The sequence below is a fragment of the Orbicella franksi genome, chromosome 15 (genome assembly GCF_964199315.1).
Source record: "Orbicella franksi chromosome 15, jaOrbFran1.1, whole genome shotgun sequence".
In the NCBI taxonomy this organism is placed as follows: Eukaryota; Metazoa; Cnidaria; class Anthozoa; order Scleractinia; family Merulinidae; genus Orbicella; species Orbicella franksi.
Genome location: NC_138159.1, coordinates 2,110,400 through 2,126,847, shown reverse-complemented (window position 1 = coordinate 2,126,847; position 16,448 = coordinate 2,110,400). Strand labels below are relative to the sequence as shown.

At 37.9% G+C, this 16,448-nt stretch overlaps 3 protein-coding genes across 3 annotated transcripts in view; 2 read left to right on the top strand and 1 right to left on the bottom strand.

The window, feature by feature from the left end:
- The window catches only part of LOC145469907 (nuclear pore complex protein Nup160-like), a 67,578-nt gene that overhangs the window by 38,980 nt on the left and 12,150 nt on the right, over nucleotides 1–16,448 (bottom strand). The window contains exons 17-32 of the mRNA XM_081453721.1: nucleotides 15,967–16,032; nucleotides 14,357–14,457; nucleotides 13,658–13,824; nucleotides 12,747–12,880; nucleotides 12,181–12,248; nucleotides 11,393–11,564; nucleotides 10,591–10,796; nucleotides 10,202–10,284; nucleotides 9,777–9,872; nucleotides 9,217–9,311; nucleotides 8,695–8,791; nucleotides 8,209–8,314; nucleotides 7,503–7,576; nucleotides 7,326–7,418; nucleotides 6,950–7,145; nucleotides 6,267–6,393 (exon numbers count right to left, since the gene is read on the bottom strand). Coding sequence (XP_081309847.1) covers nucleotides 6,267–6,393; nucleotides 6,950–7,145; nucleotides 7,326–7,418; nucleotides 7,503–7,576; nucleotides 8,209–8,314; nucleotides 8,695–8,791; nucleotides 9,217–9,311; nucleotides 9,777–9,872; nucleotides 10,202–10,284; nucleotides 10,591–10,796; nucleotides 11,393–11,564; nucleotides 12,181–12,248; nucleotides 12,747–12,880; nucleotides 13,658–13,824; nucleotides 14,357–14,457; nucleotides 15,967–16,032 — 1,881 coding nt within the window. The remainder of the gene's footprint in view (nucleotides 1–6,266; nucleotides 6,394–6,949; nucleotides 7,146–7,325; nucleotides 7,419–7,502; nucleotides 7,577–8,208; nucleotides 8,315–8,694; nucleotides 8,792–9,216; nucleotides 9,312–9,776; nucleotides 9,873–10,201; nucleotides 10,285–10,590; nucleotides 10,797–11,392; nucleotides 11,565–12,180; nucleotides 12,249–12,746; nucleotides 12,881–13,657; nucleotides 13,825–14,356; nucleotides 14,458–15,966; nucleotides 16,033–16,448) is intronic.
- Nucleotides 29–2,558, top strand: LOC145469921 (adenosine receptor A2b-like). The gene has a single exon (XM_081453734.1). It carries the CDS (start codon nucleotides 1,671–1,673, stop codon nucleotides 2,556–2,558), a length of 888 nt encoding a protein of 295 aa, XP_081309860.1. The 5' UTR covers nucleotides 29–1,670.
- LOC145469918 (adenosine receptor A2b-like) lies at nucleotides 3,755–6,228 on the top strand. The gene has a single exon (XM_081453732.1). The coding sequence runs from the start codon at nucleotides 3,755–3,757 to the stop codon at nucleotides 4,652–4,654; it is 900 nt and encodes a 299-aa protein (XP_081309858.1). The 3' UTR covers nucleotides 4,655–6,228.

The following is a 16,448-nucleotide window of genomic DNA, read 5'->3' as shown; positions in this document are numbered from 1 at the left end:
CTTTAATGTTTTTAAGAAAAGTTTTCTTTCGCAATTTTTTATAGCTCATTGCTTTAAAAAGTCGCTTCTTTTTAATCAAATGTCATTCTTTCGAAAAATCTGTCAGTGTCGATTGTCCCGTACAATCAATAATGGGACACATTTTATGATAAAACGTCTTAATAAGAAGTTAAGTTAGAATCACCAGCAGTTTTTTTTTTTTAATACAATTAATGGGCGTTGTACGGAGTTACTTATACATTCGTAGATCAGGCTTGATTTTTCTTTCCCCTGGAACGAAAACGAGAAATATTTCGTCGTCGTTTGCGTGTGGAAGCAATTCGACAACGACAACGGTTTATATTTACGGTGTAACCCCGATGATGATAAACAAATGCGAGAAAGAGGACAACGGGTCGGCAAACAATCATTCACAAAATGAAGAAAACCTTACTCTTGAAACTATTGCCATCATAAACTGTGTTCTTAACGCTCCACTGATGCTCATATCCATTTTGGGCAACGCTTTCGAGTTCCTTAGCAATTTGGTGGAAAATGGCCGCCTAATTGTAAACCATCACAATAGTACATTAGTACACGTACAGTTTGGCGGAAAATTGCGACCTAAACCATCACAATAGTACATTATGCACTTTATAAGAAAGAAAGAAATGTAAAAAAAAAAAAAAAACAGAAAAACTATTACACTAAAGTTGAAGCTGAAATAATTTAAACTTAGTCCCAAAATCAGCGGAAACTTGAAGTTTTACAGCGTTTACCACTTTTTTACCCTCTCTGAACAAACGTTCACTTTTATATGCTTCTTCGATCTAGCAGCAGCTTTTTTTATTATTTGAGCAAAGGAAAAAATGGCTGTGATGTGATTTAATAATTTCGGGCAATCTTCACGTAAAAGGCTTCCGTAAATTAACGACCCAACCGGCATTAAATGAAACGCTTTCTTGTTAGAACAGTTTGAAATGAGTGTCGTAAAACCAAAACCAAAGTAATCACACAGACAACCCAGCGACTGAACCAATCAAAACTTGAAGCAACTACATGTAGCTGACGTGTGCTGACGTGTGCTGACGTGTGCGAGCGAGTTACGACTGGATTTGATTTTACTTCTGATTGGACGAAAAAATGGCGTGCATTATTTAAGCCAATCACGTAGCGTAGTAAAACCAAGGCAAACGCAAATTTCTTTCGTCAATCAAATGAAAAACCACTCTACATTGACGTTACAACCTGCAGTTCTAATTAGTCAAGTGCCAATCTCGCAAAAAGAAGTACAAGTGTCGCTTATTCGGAAAATATGAATAGTTGACAACACAGTTCTCTAAAACGTCAGCTGGAAGAACTAATTTGGAATTGAAGTTCTTTTTTGAAAATGAATAAAAACTGTCCTGATTTCACGCACTTAGCGTCCCTATTGATAAAGGGCAAGTTTTGACAGTTGTTCGCCGAGTTTTTAGCCTAAAAACGTTCAATAATATCAGTAAAAGCTCGCATCCATAATTACTTTCATAATGAGCTGTACCGCAAATGACAAACGGAAGAATGAAAACCCGTTTTTGTGAATGAATTGAGCTGTGTTGTTCTCTTGACATTGGCGTCTCCACATTTAATTAAGACTTTCGCTTAACGCCAGGACGAAAGGAAAAATCATTTGGTTACTTTTAAGCTTCAGAATGATAGACCAACATTCAGACAATGAAGACAACTCTACTCCTGAAACTATTATCATCATAAACTGTGTTCTTAACGCTCCACTGATGCTCATATCCATTCTGGGCAACGCTTTGGTATTGGCCGCCATAATAAGAACGCCTTCCATTCGTTCAACGCCGCACATGATTATGCTCTGCAGTCTCGCTGTTTCAGATTTTCTTGTTGGTCTCATTGCTCAACCGCTTTATATTACCAAGGAAGTCATCACCAAAGAGGAATTGCTAAAAAACCTGGTGGTAACTGTGGCATTTTCTGTATGTGTAGTCTCAGTCTTAACAATGACAACATTAAGTGTTGATCGATTTCTGGCTCTTCACTATCACATGAGATATGCAACCTTAGTCACTGAATCCCGTGTTAAATATACTTTAATAATTATATGGTTACTGAGTTTCCTTGCATCAGGATTGTTCTTTTGGAATAAGCGTCTACACAGCTTTCTTTTCGGCATTTCTGCGATAATTTGTCTTTTAATTTCCACTTTTTCTTACATCAGAGTTTATCTAATTGTTAGTAAACATCGGTCGCAGATCCACGCTCAACAACTGGCAGTACAAAGTTCCAACGCCGAAAATAACTTAAACATCGCGCGATTGAAAAGAAGTGCATTTAACATTTTTTTGTTCTACATCGCTTTAATCCTGTGCTATTGTCCTATATATGTTATATTAACTGTCTTTGCAACCTCTGGCAAGGATTGGCAAACAGAATGGAACTTTGCTCATACCGCAGTATTTATGAACTCTTCCATTAATCCAGTTTTGTATTGCTGGCGTCTTCGCGAACTTCGAGCGGCAGTTGTAAAGACAGTAAGGCAGATGTTATGTAAACAGAGCGTACAAAACTAGTTACTCTTTCTTTAACTGAATAAACCAAGGTCTACTTAACAAATAGATTCCATGTTGCCCTGCGTCTGTTCAGTAAAAGATCACAGATAACGTCAAAATGTGGTAAGAGCTAAAACAATATGTTAATGACGTCATCTATGTGCCTATCTTTCGTCCTCCGATAGATCGTACGAGACAACCAATCAAAATGCGACAATAATTTGACTTAATATATAATAACAAATTCGCTTAACTTGTGCGCATACAATTTTTAAAGTTTTAATTTGATCAAATTCGACCGACTAACGTTACCTTTCCAATAAATTTCTTTCCTTTTGAACATCCATAATTCACCGTGCAGTAAATGATGGATTGGAAAAGAAAAACATCTGTTTGAATATTACCTAGAAACGCGAATAAGAGAGAAAAAAATCTAAATAAGATCTGTTGAAGTTTGATCTCGCGTAGGCTTGTCCTAACAATAAATACAAACTTCAATTTCATTTTCTTTACAACTGTGTTTTAATCTTGCCCGCGCTAATTGCGACTCAGCTGTTTTTCCAATTCGTATAGTTTTTAAGAGCCCTTAATGATTAAGGAAAGCAATGAAAAATGTTTAATAACCTCTATCTAAAACGACTTAGTAAATTACCAGACGTTTTCACCAAACCCTCGTCAAGTTAGATTTGGGATCAAATTCTCATTACAAGTCCATGTCGTCATAAGCAGGTGTCGCTTTTATAACTGTGTTTTAATCTTGCCCGCGCCAATTGCGACTCAGCTGTTTTTCCAATTCGTATAGTTTTTAAGCGCCCTTAATGATTAAGGAAAGCAATGAAAAATGTTTAGTAACCTCTATCTAAAACGACTTAGTAAATTACCAGACGTTTTCACCAAACCCTCGTCAAGTTAGATTTGGGATCACATTCTCATTATAAGCCCATGTCCGCCGCCATAAACAGGTGTCGCTTTTATCAGAAGAATGAATGGTTGATGCACACTTTCGGAAAAACGTTTAGCTAAAAGAGAAGATAATTAAGAATCACCGATGTTTTAGATAATGTTCTAAACTGTGTTGCTTTCACGGCGCAGGGATTCTCCACTAATCTTCAGCTTTGCTTCGTGCTTTCGCGGAAACGAAAAGAAGAATTGCTTGGTCATTTTTAGGTGTAAAAAAACTGAAATCGTTTGACGAGTTCACAGTTACTTAAAAGTTGATGATGAACGAACACAACAACGAATCGGCAAACCACCATTCAGACAATGAAGAAAACTCTACTCCTGAAACTGTTATCATCATAAACTGTGTTCTTAACGCTCCACTGATGCTCATATCCATTCTGGGCAACGCTTTGGTATTGGCCGCCATAATAAGAACGCCCTCCATTCGCTCAACGCACATGATTATGCTCTACAGTCTTGCTGTCTCAGATTTTCTCGTTGGTCTCATTGCTCAACCGCTTTTTATTGCCAAGGAACTTACCAAAGACCCATTACTAAACAACCTCGTGGTAACAGTGTCTTTTTCCGTTTGTGGAGTCTCTCTCTTGACAATGACAACATTAAGTGTCGATCGATTTCTGGCTCTTCACTATCACATGAGATATGCTACTTTAGTGACTGAATCCCGTGTTAAATATACTTTAATAATTATATGGTTACTGAGTTTCCTTGCATCAGGATTGTTCTTCTGGAATAAACGTCTGCACAGTTTTGTTTTCAGCATTTGTACAATACTTTTAGTTATAATTTCTACATTTTCTCACATCAGAATTTATCTGATTGTTCGTTTGCATCAGTCGCAGATCCACGCTCAACAACAGGCAGTGCAAAGCTCTAGTGCTGAAAATAACTTAAACATGACGCGACTGAAAAGAAGTGCATTCAACATTTTCTTGTTCTACATCGCTTTAATCCTGTGCTATTGTCCTATTTATGTTATATTAACTGTTTTTGCAACCTCTGGCAAGGATTGGCAAACAGAATGGAACTTTGCTCATACCGCAGTATTTATGAATTCGTCCATCAATCCCTTTTTGTATTGCTGGCGTCTTCGCGAACTTCGAGCGGCAGTTGTAAAGACAGCAAGGCAAATGTTATGTAAACAAAGAGTGTAAAACTAGACGTTATATCCTCTTTCTGATTCGAACGACATCTACAAAAAATACAGCGCCGTTTTTAGTCAGTTTTCTATCTCATGTTCATTGCCAACTCTATAATTGTAGTACTGTAAAAAGCCAAGTCTGACCGACAGTGCGATTTAATTTTAATTTAATGTTAATTCAGTTTTTTCCAGATTACAATCAGTGTGGTACAAGGGTAACAAAGTCAAATAGCGCATCCCAAAATAAGGTCCACACAGAGAAAATAATTTCAAATGAAAAGCAATTTCATTAATTATCCCTCCTTTATAATATTTCGAAACATTTAGAAGCAATGTATTTATACGCGGAGAATTGGACGCTAACTTATAAGAAACTCTACCTTTTCATTTATCCTCCGTTCAAAGATAAACGTCATTTATAAAAAACGAAACGAAATACAGAACGGAGCACATCGAGAAGGCAAGTTTCGATTTCCTCTCGGTTGTCAGTAAAGGTGGCCCAAAAGGGTTTCCAAGACGTATATTTTGATGGGTCATTATAACCACTCTGGTATCAAACATTTTCCCAGTCATTAGTGAACATGTTGGTGTCAATTTCGTGACACAATAAGTTACCATAGCAACAGTATGACCTGCTAAAAACACCCTGAAGTTTAGCTTTGAGCGCTTACAACTCAAAAACGAGCTCGATCAACCCCATTTTTAACTTGGAAACGATTTTTTTTCCGAGTTGTAGTTGTGTGTGGAGCGATTTGACTCCATCACTCCTTCACTCTGTCACCTCTTGTTAGACATTTCGAACGCGGAGGGAACTCCTATACGAAAAGGTTGGGATTCTCGTTTGAACATTTGAATTAAACCCCTAAAAGAAACCAATCTGAGCGTAGCTCGAGCTTTATTTGATTCCTGAAAAAAGGGAATAGGCTCATATTTCCGATCTATACATATGGAATACATACGGAACATACATATTTCCGTATTGAAAGGACGTTGACCGTTAGTTCAGACCAACTGTACCGTTTTCCTCTCATTTAAATAAAGTCGGTGGATTTATATTTCGGTGCAATTTCCTTTGGTGTTCATTTATACGTCGCATATACTAATATTGCATCTGCACTTTTTTTGAGTTACATGGAGGTTACTGTTAAACGTACATTCAATTCTTTTTTCTATCGGTACAGCAGTTACCTTATTCCAATCATGAATCAATTCAAAGGATTAATTATCTTTACAAGGAACAATACTGCAGCAAAAAGCAACCCCTCATCCACCCCCACAAAAATTTGCCGTGTTTTGATCGAATTTCTTTCGGTAGGACAAAGCGGTTTTCAGCCGAGTGTCATAAAACTATAACCAACGTAATCTAAATGGCCAATCACAAGGCACAAAGGCAATACAGAGAACAAATCAGAACGCGAAGCAAACTCATGTAGCTGACGCGAAGTGCGGGAAAACGTGTGCACACGCGTCACGATTGGTTTTAGTTTTACTCGTGATTGGTTGACAAACTGTGATAGCTTTTTTAAGCCAATCGTTTAGCGTAGTAATGAAAAACCAAGTCAAATGCGAATTTCTTTCCACACTCAAGTGGAAACAGCTCTATATTTAACTTGTTTATTGCCTACCTTGACGCTAGTCCTTCAAATATTGTTTCCTTTGGAAGATTAAAGTGAAAAGCCACTGTGAAGGCATTATCGAACAAGCCTGCCTGAGTCAACAATGCCACGCTCTCCTGAGCGGACAGCAAAGGGCCTGGAACGGGGTAAAAAAAAAATATTCAAATCAAAATTGTTACCAGGCTTCACGCAACGACACGAATCACGCATCTAAAACGTTGAGACTTTGCTAGCATTTGTAAAATTTAAGTTTAAAAGACATTTCACACGCAAATAAAGAAAGGTGATCTTTCAGATCTTTTTACCGATACGGCAGCCATTTTGAATGTTATTATTTCAAATAGCTATTATGGGATGCTCAAGGGGATACATATGGGGCTTCTTCTTCTGACAGCTGTATTCATGCACAAAAAATGTTCAACCTTGTGTGAAGTTCTGCTAAGACATTGTGTTTGCTTTGATTAAATTTCAGTAGTACGTGTAGTGTTACAGTACGAAGGAGAAGGGGCTTATATCCAGAGAATTATTTTTTCGTCAGGCACAGATGGTCCAAAGCGAAACCCACGAGCACCCGAAGTTTTACGAGGTGTATTCGAGTTAAGCGTGTAACCAACATCCGATGTAACGAACCAACTATTCCGGGAATAGAGCGAGTTCTTTAAACCGGTTCGTCCTGTATTTATGTTTCACACCTGTTGCACGTGTCGGGTCGGCGTCAACCTTGATAAGTTGCAGCCTGGCAAGAACCAATAGATACTCTCCCTCCAGGTCCCTGATATCTAACACTGTCACTTTCCGCCGAGTCCTTCCCGAGTGACCTGGATAGAGTATGTCACCTTCCTCCCCTTGCTTTCGTTTTGGAGACATGTTGGGCGGTTCATCAGATTTCTAGGAAAAACAAAACAAAAACGCCAAATGCAGCTGTTACGTCTGTGGATGAAACCTTACTGTGCGGTCATTCAAATGAAAGCTCTTGAGCAGTAATTTTATGTTAATGCAGTTTATCAAACGGTGTACAACGGATTAAGACCAAAATTCTAAAAAGTTAAAGCTTTATAGATCACTTACTCTTGTGTTGACTCTGTCCAAAGGTTTTACAATCCAGGCATTCTTGGGGTCTACAAGCCGAAGGGCATTCATTGCTGCTAAATAACATTTGGCCTGACAACAGAATAAAGAAGTAAAAGGGAAAGCAAATCACTACAAGATTATTAAAGAGACCTAGCTTTACAATGAAATCTCTACCTGTTTCTGTAAACTGTCAAGTCCTGACACTTCTTGTCCCAGCCTCATGGCATGCTCATACATGGCTGACCCAGCTGAAACATGAAAACATCCGTTGAAGGAGCTCAGTCACGGTTTTTTGAATCGTTTTGGTCACACACAAAATTACCTTTAAATTGAAGGGAAAACACAGGCAAGTACAAACTAACGATAGAATGTTCCGACGTTTCGGCGACTTCATGACGCCATCATCAAGGAATGAATAAAAAGAGCGAGTTCAAAAGAGATTTATAGATTTACATAAATTGAACTTAAGTTAAATAAATACTTCTTCTTTTGAACTAGCTCTTTTTTTTCATTCATCCCTTGATAATGGCGTCATGAGGTCGCCGAAACGTCGAAACATTTTATGGTTTGTTTTTACTTGCCTGTGTATTTCTAAAGCATTATTAATAAAAATTGAAGGAAACCTGAAAATGATAGTTTACTTAGATAGACAAACACTAAAGAGATAATAATAAACCATAAAGGAACAAGGAAAAGAATGGAGAAGGATAAACACGGATTACAAACGACGAATTTGACAAATTTAGGTTTAACTAATTCTTTAAAACATGGAAACATTTCGTAACTACACTCAGAACGCTTGCTAACAATGTACGTGAAATTAGTACTAACCAGGTTATTGCTAAAATGTCATGTAACACATGTCATTTGATGTTCGTACCTTTTCTATAATTTCCCCTGAATACGTGGAAAGCGTACAACAAATCATAGTAGCTATGGGTTGTTATGTCAACCGTACGGGCGTGAGACTCCATGATATCTACAAACTAAATACAAACACAGCAAGGAAGGTGAGGATTAGGGATCGGTCTCTCTGCAAGTCTGTCTGTCCGTCTGCCTGCCTGCCTGTCTGTATGTCTCTCGGTCTGCCTGGCTGTCTGTCAGTCAGTCTATCTGTCTGTACTAATTCAAGAGATCGGAGGATAAAAGTTTCCATGCTCAAATCGGGTTTTAGAAGCAGTTGAACGTAGCTGAAAACAACAATGCGGAAAGTACCTCCAACAAAAAGATCTTCGACAGTCCGGATAATCGTCATTCATGACACTTAATAGGTCACGGACTTCTCAAAAATATTACAACATGACTACTTGGCTGGCTATCTGTCTGCTTGATTGTTCCAGTTACTTACCGACATATCTGCATTTACCTCGTCTTGTAGGTTGATGAAGGGATACTCTATCAGTTGCTGAGTTTGTCCTCTTTCACACAGAGTTACCATGAGCTTATGAAGGCAGACGCGTCGCCTGAAAGCAAAGACCCCAACACAGTTCACCTCAAAATAGAGAAAATTATCTGGAATTTCCAGGCAGACCTAAACTTAAGGAATCTCCAGGGTTTCTTGAAAAGGTATTGGAAAAGTTAACACTAACTTGTAAGCTAACATGACACATACTGTCAAAGGTTTTCCTAGTTTCTGTAGCATGAAGGACTAAGGATGTTTTTACTTGCCCCGTCCTACAAAGATTTCAAAATATTATTTTGCCAGCTTGATACTCCAGGAACTACCCAAGCCCTGTGAGTTTCGATATAATTGACTGAACCTCTAAACCTACACCAGCCATTAATCTTAAACCTCGTTATACCTTGAAAACCAAACTCTCAAACGAAGAACTAAGGAAAACGTATACAGGAGAATTTTAACATTGAGCAGACACTGTTGTTAATTCACCTGACAGGATTCGGGTTTGTGATCAGAGCATCGTATGCCAGGTCATTGTGTCCTAACTCTAGCTGATGTTTGAAAATGTTCGACCACAGATCCGGCTGGAATAAAAACGGCAAAGATTAGATTGCATCTAGCAAGTCATAGCCACTTCGCTACACTGATGTTTAACCCTCTCATTCCCACACACCCTCTGGGTGCACTCCAATTGACCACGCCCATCATTTCTTGGTACATCACTGTCTCACTACAACTTTTGTACTCTTGCTTGCCCAACCCGTTTCTAAATACAACCCTGCCTGATTACAACCTTTCTGGACACACGGTAGACGGCCGTGCACTGGGCAAATTGCCTGGCTGTGAGGATGATTTTGCCCACCTGGTTTGACCATCTAGAGGAAAGGTTTTCTTATAAATAAGTTCAGTTAAAAACGTTTTGCCCGCCTGTGAAAACCGGTTACCCTCCTACTGGAAACGTCAATAAAACCCCTGAGTCGCCTTTGTCTAACCATATCATATTTTCGGTGCCACTCAAACCTACGATGCAATAAGCGCCGTATACTCACAATATTTGGATCACTGGGTGGGGCCAAGTCCAGCGCTATATGAGCTACACGGATGACATAATCTGGCGCATCAAACTGCTCAAACAGCTTTAACACCTACAGAACAAATTACATCATTTTAACGCTTAACATTTTATTCCAAATAAAACAAACATAACTAGACAAATGGAAAGTAATAGCTTTGAAAATAAAGAAACAGAGACTTCATTGGATGGTCATCAATTATCATATTACTATTGAAAGTTGAGACTCTTGAATTTACAAATCTTGAATTTTCAATATTTAGCAAACCAATACCTAAATCGTATCTATAACAAAATTTGCCCTTGCGATCAAAATTTTGAAATTACAAGCCCAATTACTCCCTGAACTGTACTCCACTCGGTCAAGTTATTATTACTAATCAGCAATTCCAGAATGCATACCTTGACATAAAACAGAACAAGTAGAGTTGAGATGTCTGTGGAATCACTCTGTAGAATCTTCATCAAGAAAGCATCCTTTGAACCTTAAAAGATTCGCGACGCAAAGAAAAATAAATGTATAAGGATCAGTGAGAAGAAAAGAATATGTAGGAAGTGCAACAACTCTCGTAATTTTTCAATTCCATTTATTGTCATAGCACGGCAGCAGGTATTGGTTTGGGACTAGGGACATGGTTTCTGTCATTACATGAGACCTTGTGAGAGTTGCAACCTGATCCTCATATGTACAGGAAGTTGTTCTTTGGAATCAAGGAATACCAACAGACAGCTTGAGACAATATCCTCTAATTGGCAAGATGTTGATCTCTCTAGGCACTCTCTTGACCTACCAATTCCTTTTGCTGCCTTCAGAAAGCAACCAAAGGCCTTATGATGTTCTCCCAACGTCAAATGTGATTGGCCCAACAAGAAATGCCAAGATGATTGACAGGTGTCACACCAGTAACAAATCAGATGAGCGTACTCTTGAATATGAAGATACTGACACCTTGAGAGGAGAAACTCTGGGAAAATGACACTCTGCCTGGTTGGCCAGCTGTTATTTTTTTTTTAGTTCATGTTAAGAAAGATCATATATGGATACTTGATGTTCACTCTAGTAGTTTAAAGTGGCTCTGTCAAAACCTTAAGCGTGATTTTGAGAAGCTTAGAAATGTTCCTATATATTAGGGAACCCAGAATTAGTCGTTTAAATTTGTCGAATGGTACTGAGAGTAAGATAAAGGTATTTTTGTCCGCCCAGTTGACATATCTTAAGGAACAAAAGTTGAAATGAAAAGGTGAAAATCTATTTTTCAAAGAAGGAGAAAAGAATTTTTTTCCTCAATAAAGTTAACATGATGTGCCAAACAGTAGGGCGTGATGATTTACTGCAATAATTATTCAAGAAAAAAGAATCACCTTTTTAGCCTTACCAGGATTCAGGAATTGCAACTTTGTGACTGCTTGTAATTACCGCTATGTGAAAGATCATTAACTGCTAAAGGAGGGTTTACAGTACATCTTAAAAAATTGTTCCATGATCATAATAACAACTGAAAGGGAAAAAAAACCTTGGGATTTTAATGGAGCTGACTACAATGCGGGCTAATGATTCTAAGAAAAGAAAAGTCTTCAAGCTAACAAGGATACATCAGGTCCATCAGGGTATAAACAGCCTGGTTGAAAAATGTGGACCACAGCAGGGCTGGGTCCTGACCACCCATCTCCTGCGAGGCCTTTAGTTTATGGGCCAGGTGCCTTCTGAGCTGTGTACCTCCAACAGCACTTAAGAAGAGCTCACTAACAGTAAGGGATGGATCATCTAAAATACAACAAAGATGTACCATAAAACAAAGTGTTTCCCTAAAGTGATTGTTGTTCTGATGTCTTGATGTCACAAAAATGAATTCCCTGAAACTAAGAAACTTGATTTCTACTATATCTTGAACTTTTAATATTTTGCAGGTTAAATCTTGGACTTTCAATACCAGTATTTGGCAAGCCATTCCAAATCTTGAATTTTCTATATGTAGTGGGCCATATCTTGAATTTCCAAATTTTGAATTTCAATATTTGGTAAGCCAAATCTTGAATTTCCAGATATTATTGCCAAATCTTGAATTGCCAAATCCTGCATTGCAAACTTTTGAATGGCTAAAGTCTTGAATTGCCAAATCCTGAATCACAAAGTCTTGAATTGCCAAATCTTGAACTGCCAAATCCTGAATTGCCAAATGTTGAATTTTCAATATTTAGCAGGCCATATCTTGAATTTTCAATATTTGGCAGGTCAAATGTTGAATTTCCAAATCTTGAATTTCCATTTCTAGCACTTGAAAAATCAAAATTACAATCTACTGCATGTTTTGTGCAGAGATTTTGAGGCCTGGAGAGAAACATTGTTTTCACTAAAATTATTTTCTCTACCAGCTTCTTACCAGAAATTGCCTTTGGCACCATTCCATCAGATATTTCCAGAGTTGCTAACTGTTTTAAGTTGGATTCTCTGTATAAATAAAACATAAAAGTATGCAAACAACATAGTCAAAACAAAATAGAATCATGCAACACTTAAGCTCTCTACTCAGTGACAAAACTCTTGATTCAAAATTGTGTAATAAGCATTCCAATACAAACAAAGAATTTTTTGCCAGCGGTGGTGGTGGCTGGAGCACATTTAAAGCACCTTCAATCCCAGAAGAGGCTATGCCTCTGGCCTGGGTTCACACCCAATAACAGAGGAGAGGCAATCTACCTTTGAGATTACATAGGAGAGAGACAACACCCCTGGGATCATATCTCTTTGTGGAGGAGGGGAAATACCCCTAGGATCATACCCCTGGGATCATACTCCACTAGGAGAGGATACCACACATTACAAATGCTATTCAAAGAAACAGTCAAAAATAAGCTGTGACTAGCTTGAAAACCAAAATTATAAAAACTTTCATCTCCATTATTTTAAAATATTTGTATAAAACATGACTACGTGTAGTATACATACAGGGCACTAGATGGAGTGGGAGTAACAGTTTGTTCTAAGATCCAGTGAAGAGCAAGGTACGTCCTCAATAGCCTCACTGTTGTAGGAATGTAAACTGACGACACATCCTCTGCTGTTCTGGCATCCAGACCAAGCTTAAAAACAAAAAGGCATGAAAATAAACAATGTCTCATTAAATAAATCAGTCACAATTTCTGTTCTGTTCACCCTTATAGACCATAGAAAACACAAGTCAGTGGTTTCATTGTATAGACCATGGAAAATGAAGTTCACTTGTCTTTTCCAAAAATACAGAAAACTTATAAGGGAAATGGGAGGGAAAATTTGGCACAGTCAAGCACACGGCACTAGTTTCATAGCGAGTATTTTACCACAAACATGAAATTTGCCACACTTTGGTGCTCACAGAAAAATTCTCTTTGAAAATTACTTTACTGTTGCATTTCAAATTACATCATTTTCATGGTCTATACTCACCTCAATAATTATTATTATAATAGCTTTCAACCAAAAATGCACTCAATAATTCTACTGGTTATTGTAGAAATCCAACTTGATTTCCTCTTGATTTCCTCTGTGATTAACCAAATCTTTAAAATATTTGTAATGTGACAGCCAGAATTGAATTGACTAGGAGTATTTCTACTCCCCCCTGGATGGGATGCTAGTCCTTAGCAGGGTTACCCCCAGCATTGAATGCACCAGTACCCATTTATACACCTGGGTGAAGCGAGGTATGATGAGAGAAGTGTCTTGCTCAAGAACACAAAGTAATGACCCCCACATGGGCTCACACCCAGCCTGCTAGGTCTATAGACCAGCACTTGCACTAATCATTGGTTTACCATGCTTCCCATTAAAATATGCACTTAACATACATGTAGAACATCACAGTTTTGACCTGTTAATACCTTGTTGACGCTAAGCTTTGTTATCAAACTGAGCAGTACCAAGAGATGTTTGCACACAGCCATTCGTGACGAAACCATTTGGTGAGAAGACATGGGAAGCAGGGAGGAGCTCAACTGGCTGCTGAACAAGTGATGGCAGCTCACTAAATTTGATACATCAGACCAACCTGCAATGATAAAATCATAATTAGCTGGGTTATCAAGACTAAATGTATGTGGCTGCTGGGAAAAAAAATCACCATCTATTTCAAGATATCTGCTGACTACTGCTGGCTATCTATGTGATTCTTTAGGGGGAAAAATGACAAAATCAGCCATCTTCATCATCTAATACAACAACAGCGCCATCTACTTAAAAATTTTGTGACAACCCTGCATTAATTAGTAGTGGCTGATTCTCAGCAAACTGCCATATTGACAAAGCAATAGCAAGGCCAATACAGAAACGTGAGGGTTGGGGATTTTCCTATAAAGACCGAACCTTCAAGGTTAAAAAGCTGTTTATTATATGGCTTTTTTTCTTTGTTTTAGCAGACCTGTAATCAGCGCCAATCAGAGTGTGTGTTTTATTGGCTACAAACACAACCCATGTAATAGTGTTGTTTAATACATTAGCCAAGGGTTCTGATAAAACAATAAGATCACTCTCGGTTTCTTCATGCACAGTGTATTAACCTTGAGACCAACTTTGAACCTTACCAGCCTCATCATCTCTGACGTCATCTCTTATGATGCCTTGACTGTCTAACCCTTGAAGGAGGAATTCCAAACTCTGGAAAAGGTTATGAACCTTGTGTAAACTGGAAAGAGAAAAAATATTAAGAGAAATCTGCATCAATGAAATAAAAAATTAACAGCTACCATCATGATATGCCTATCTCTGACTACGAAAAAGAAAACATGTACCATGTTTCTATCAAGTTTTAGCATAAATCTACTAGTGTTCTATCACGAATGCCGTCCTCTGATTGGCTATACTACTCACTATCTATTCTGTGATAGTGAGCAGCGTAACCATGTGCCCTTGTTAAATGACGGCCTCTTCTTGGCATTTTCAAAGTGTCTGTGAAGAGGATCTAGATTAAGTTTTGAACGACCAGTAGATTTATACCAAAAACAATTAGATTATTCGCTCTCGATTTCTATGCATGATAGTTGACTCGGGCTGCTCCCTCGTCAACTATCACATGATAGAAATCTTGAGCTCATAATCTAATAATTGTTTACTAGAAACACGAATGGAACTTTGGGAGAGTGAAAAAAGCTGTGGCAACAAAAGCTGACAGGCAAGTGTTTCCGCAGCTTTTTCAAGTTCTTCCAGACTTTCAAGAGTGTTTGTATCAACTCAAGAGAAACAGGAAGAACATGTTTTCTATTTCTTTTAGAAAACACTGCCACAAAAACAAGAAAATGACTTGTTTACTTTGATCACCAAAATGTAAATTCTCTATGCCCACACTATCATTATGTCAACAGTTTGTAGTAGTTCTGTTTGTATTGAGTTATAGAAACATACCTTGTGACCAATCAGTGCACATATTTTCTAAAAACATTTCAATTAGTATAAATCTACTAGCATTCTATCACAAATGCCATTCTCTGATTTGCGACAATACTAACTATCTCTTCTGTTGTAGATAGTGAGTAGTGTAGCAGCATATGCTAGGGGCCACTTCTATGTGTTTTCAAAGTGTCTTTGAAGAGGATTTAGAAAAAGTTTTGAACGACTAGTAGATTAATTATACTAAAACAATTAGATTATCCCCTCTCGATTTCTGTGCGTGGTAGTTGACTTGGGTTATGACCTCAGCAACTATCACACGATGGAAATCTCAAGCTCATAATCTAATTGTTTAATATTTTATTGCATGTTGTTTCTTGCATGTGCAAGCCATTAACCATTAGTTAAGTTCAACAGGATTGTTGGTCAATTTCTGTCAGCTTTCTGGCACATGCTTCCAACAAAAAAGTTCCCCGTCACATGCTCATGTACATGTAGTTTACATCAGTGAGCTTCTATTAGCTTAAACTGATTGGATAAATCATTCCCAGCTAGCGATTTTGTATCAGACAACACAGAGTATATCAGATTCCATGGATTTCATAAACAGGAATCAATTATCACTTATGTCTATCGTTTTGAAATAATAACACAGAGTTTTCTCAGCAATGTTTTGCATGCTAGCTGGTAGAATTTGGTGATAAACATATTTAACAGTTTCACATGCTGATCAGTTCCTTTAGTCTCGTGACTACCTGCTTTACTTGGTATGGATAGTTCAAGGAGAAATAAAATGTTCATCACACACCTTGTTTCTAGTTCCTGGGCAAATTCAAACAACACTTGTGTGTCCACATCTTGTTGTTCTTCGTCACTGAAAAAAGGAAAAAGAACATAAATTGCAATGCAGTTAATGCAGTGTAAAAAGAAGCATTTCCTTTTCAGTGGAAAGTCAAGTGAACGTGATCTTACAACTATGACAGTAACATTGGACTCTGGATCAAGCAGTTGGGTAGAGGTTCTGGTTGCAGTCACTATCTTGTGTTCTTGGGCAAGACAATTTATTCTTATAGTTACTATCTCCATCCAGGGCTGGAATGGATGTCAGAAAAATTTAGGGCAGCCATGCAAAAGACTAAGGAATAACTAGCAAAGGTGCAGCATCTTATCCAGGGAAAGTGGTAAAATACACGAACTCCAGACTTAGGAACTACAGATACTGAAAAAAGAAGAGGCATTGGAGTCCACTTTGAAGCAAATGTGGACTTAACTTAGCACTATCACAAAGTT

Bases quoted from the DNA above. Each gene is read 5' to 3' on its own strand.
- LOC145469918 (XM_081453732.1), top strand. From the start codon at position 3,755: ATGATGAACGAACACAACAACGAATCGGCAAACCACCATTCAGACAAT.
- LOC145469921 (XM_081453734.1), top strand. From the start codon at position 1,671: ATGATAGACCAACATTCAGACAATGAAGACAACTCTACTCCTGAAACT.